General features: G+C 44.8%; 1 protein-coding gene across 1 annotated transcript in view; it reads left to right on the forward strand.

The window, feature by feature from the left end:
* The window catches only part of runx1t1 (RUNX1 partner transcriptional co-repressor 1), a gene marked incomplete at its 3' end in the record, with an annotated part of 32,302 nt that overhangs the window by 2,184 nt on the left and 28,393 nt on the right, over positions 1-1,725 (forward strand). Inside the window, 4 exon segments of the mRNA XM_083646116.1 lie at positions 249-271; positions 273-432; positions 435-458; positions 461-492. Coding sequence (XP_083502242.1) covers positions 249-271; positions 273-432; positions 435-458; positions 461-492 — 239 coding nt within the window.

Genomic DNA, 1,725 nt, shown 5'->3' on the forward strand with positions numbered 1-1,725 from the left:
AAATAGGCACTTTTGGTAATTTGTGTATTGCAAAAAGGGAATGGGCCACCAATTAAAACCCAAAGTTCAAGGGTGTCTGCGTTGGGTGATATTCACTAAAATCTATCCAAAGCACTTTGACATTTTGGTTCCTATCTTCAAGCACGCAGGCAAAGCACTCACAGAGAGTTTTGAAAATGGTAAACGCTGCTGCTCATTTTAGCGCTCGACTCTCATAACGCCGTTCTCCCTGTCCTTGTGTCACGCAGTAACCAACGGCAGCAGCAGCCACGTCCCCCACGGCGCTCAACGGCGCTCCGTCTCCTCCCAACGGCTACAGCAACGGCCCTAGCTCCTCCTCCTCGTCCTCGCTGGCCAATCAGCAGCTGCCGCCGGCCTGCGGCGCCCGGCAGCTCAGCAAGCTGAAGCGCTTCCTCACCACACTACAGCAGTTTGCAACGACATCTCGCCCGAAATCGGGAGCGGGTCCGCACGCTCGTGCTGGGGCTAGTGGTGAGTAGCTGTGGTGTCATGTGAGCTTCAGCTCGATGGAGTGGGTCTTTCCTGGGGGAAAAACCCCTCTGGTGCACAGGAAGTGATGGGGGAAAAAAGGCCGACACCGCGCATAAAGTTAGCAGCCGTACTGTCTTGAATCAATTAGTCGGCTACTTGAGAATCATTCTTAGCATTTGTTCACCATGCTCAGCTTGGAGCAGCAGATGGGTGGGTCTCACTCACCACATCAGACAGATAGTGTAAGGTTAAGTTGTTAATCAGAGAAAAGTATAGTCAGTTGACTTTGAAATACTTTGCTGTGATTAGGAAAACTTTCTACTCCTATAGACGAATCAGCGTGACATCACGACACCCGGATATGCAGTTAACTAGTATTAGTTGTGCCAAACAAACGTCTATAATATCTCAAAAACTCTACATCACATGGCTTATATGTTGACATTCTCAGTGAGAGCAGAAGTAGCTCAAGGGTCTGATGTATAATATATGTATGTTATTTTTTTAAATGAAGTGAATGTAGTAATTAAGCACAGCCTGCTAGCACGAGACACTCAAGGCTGGCTCTGTAGGGTCCCATTATAAGCTGCCCTTTGTTTACCACACTGATCCCTCGTATTGCTCTGTGTGGTAAACCACCCATCTGCTACTCCAGACTAAAGTGTCAAATAAACACCAACAATTATTTGTAACTCAGTGCCTACTGGATTAACATCCATAAGTCCTTCTGCCCCAACACACTCCCTAGCAGGAATGTAAGTGTTGACTAAAAATATCTGAAATCAAATGTTATCACTTCTGAGGACGTTCAGCTATCTGACAAGACGAGATCATTGAAACTATTATCCCGTTATCCAACCCGAGTGCTCCTTGAGATATGCTAAGATAAGACAGGGCACAGCAGAATTGCAGCACTACAACATATTAAGTCCAAATAGATGAATCAAAATATGAAAGTGTAATAATAATGATTACAACTTTAAGAGGACGTGCAAAATAGCATCAGTCAGTGGTAACCGTAGGATCTAAAGAGATGAAGACAAAATGAATGTAAACTACAGTATGTGCGATGACAGAAAACGAGAGAAGAGATTTCTGCGATATTATTTACTGCAAATTAAAAAAATCAAGATACATGCAAACATTCATCTCACGCAGATATGACAAACATAGGCGTGTTTCTTCAGCGTACCGTAGCTCACACGATGCTATCAAGGCTATATCAGCAAGACT

The sequence above is a fragment of the Poromitra crassiceps genome, assembly GCF_964638095.1.
Source record: "Poromitra crassiceps genome assembly, chromosome: 11".
NCBI lineage: Eukaryota > Metazoa > Chordata > Actinopteri > Beryciformes > Melamphaidae > Poromitra > Poromitra crassiceps.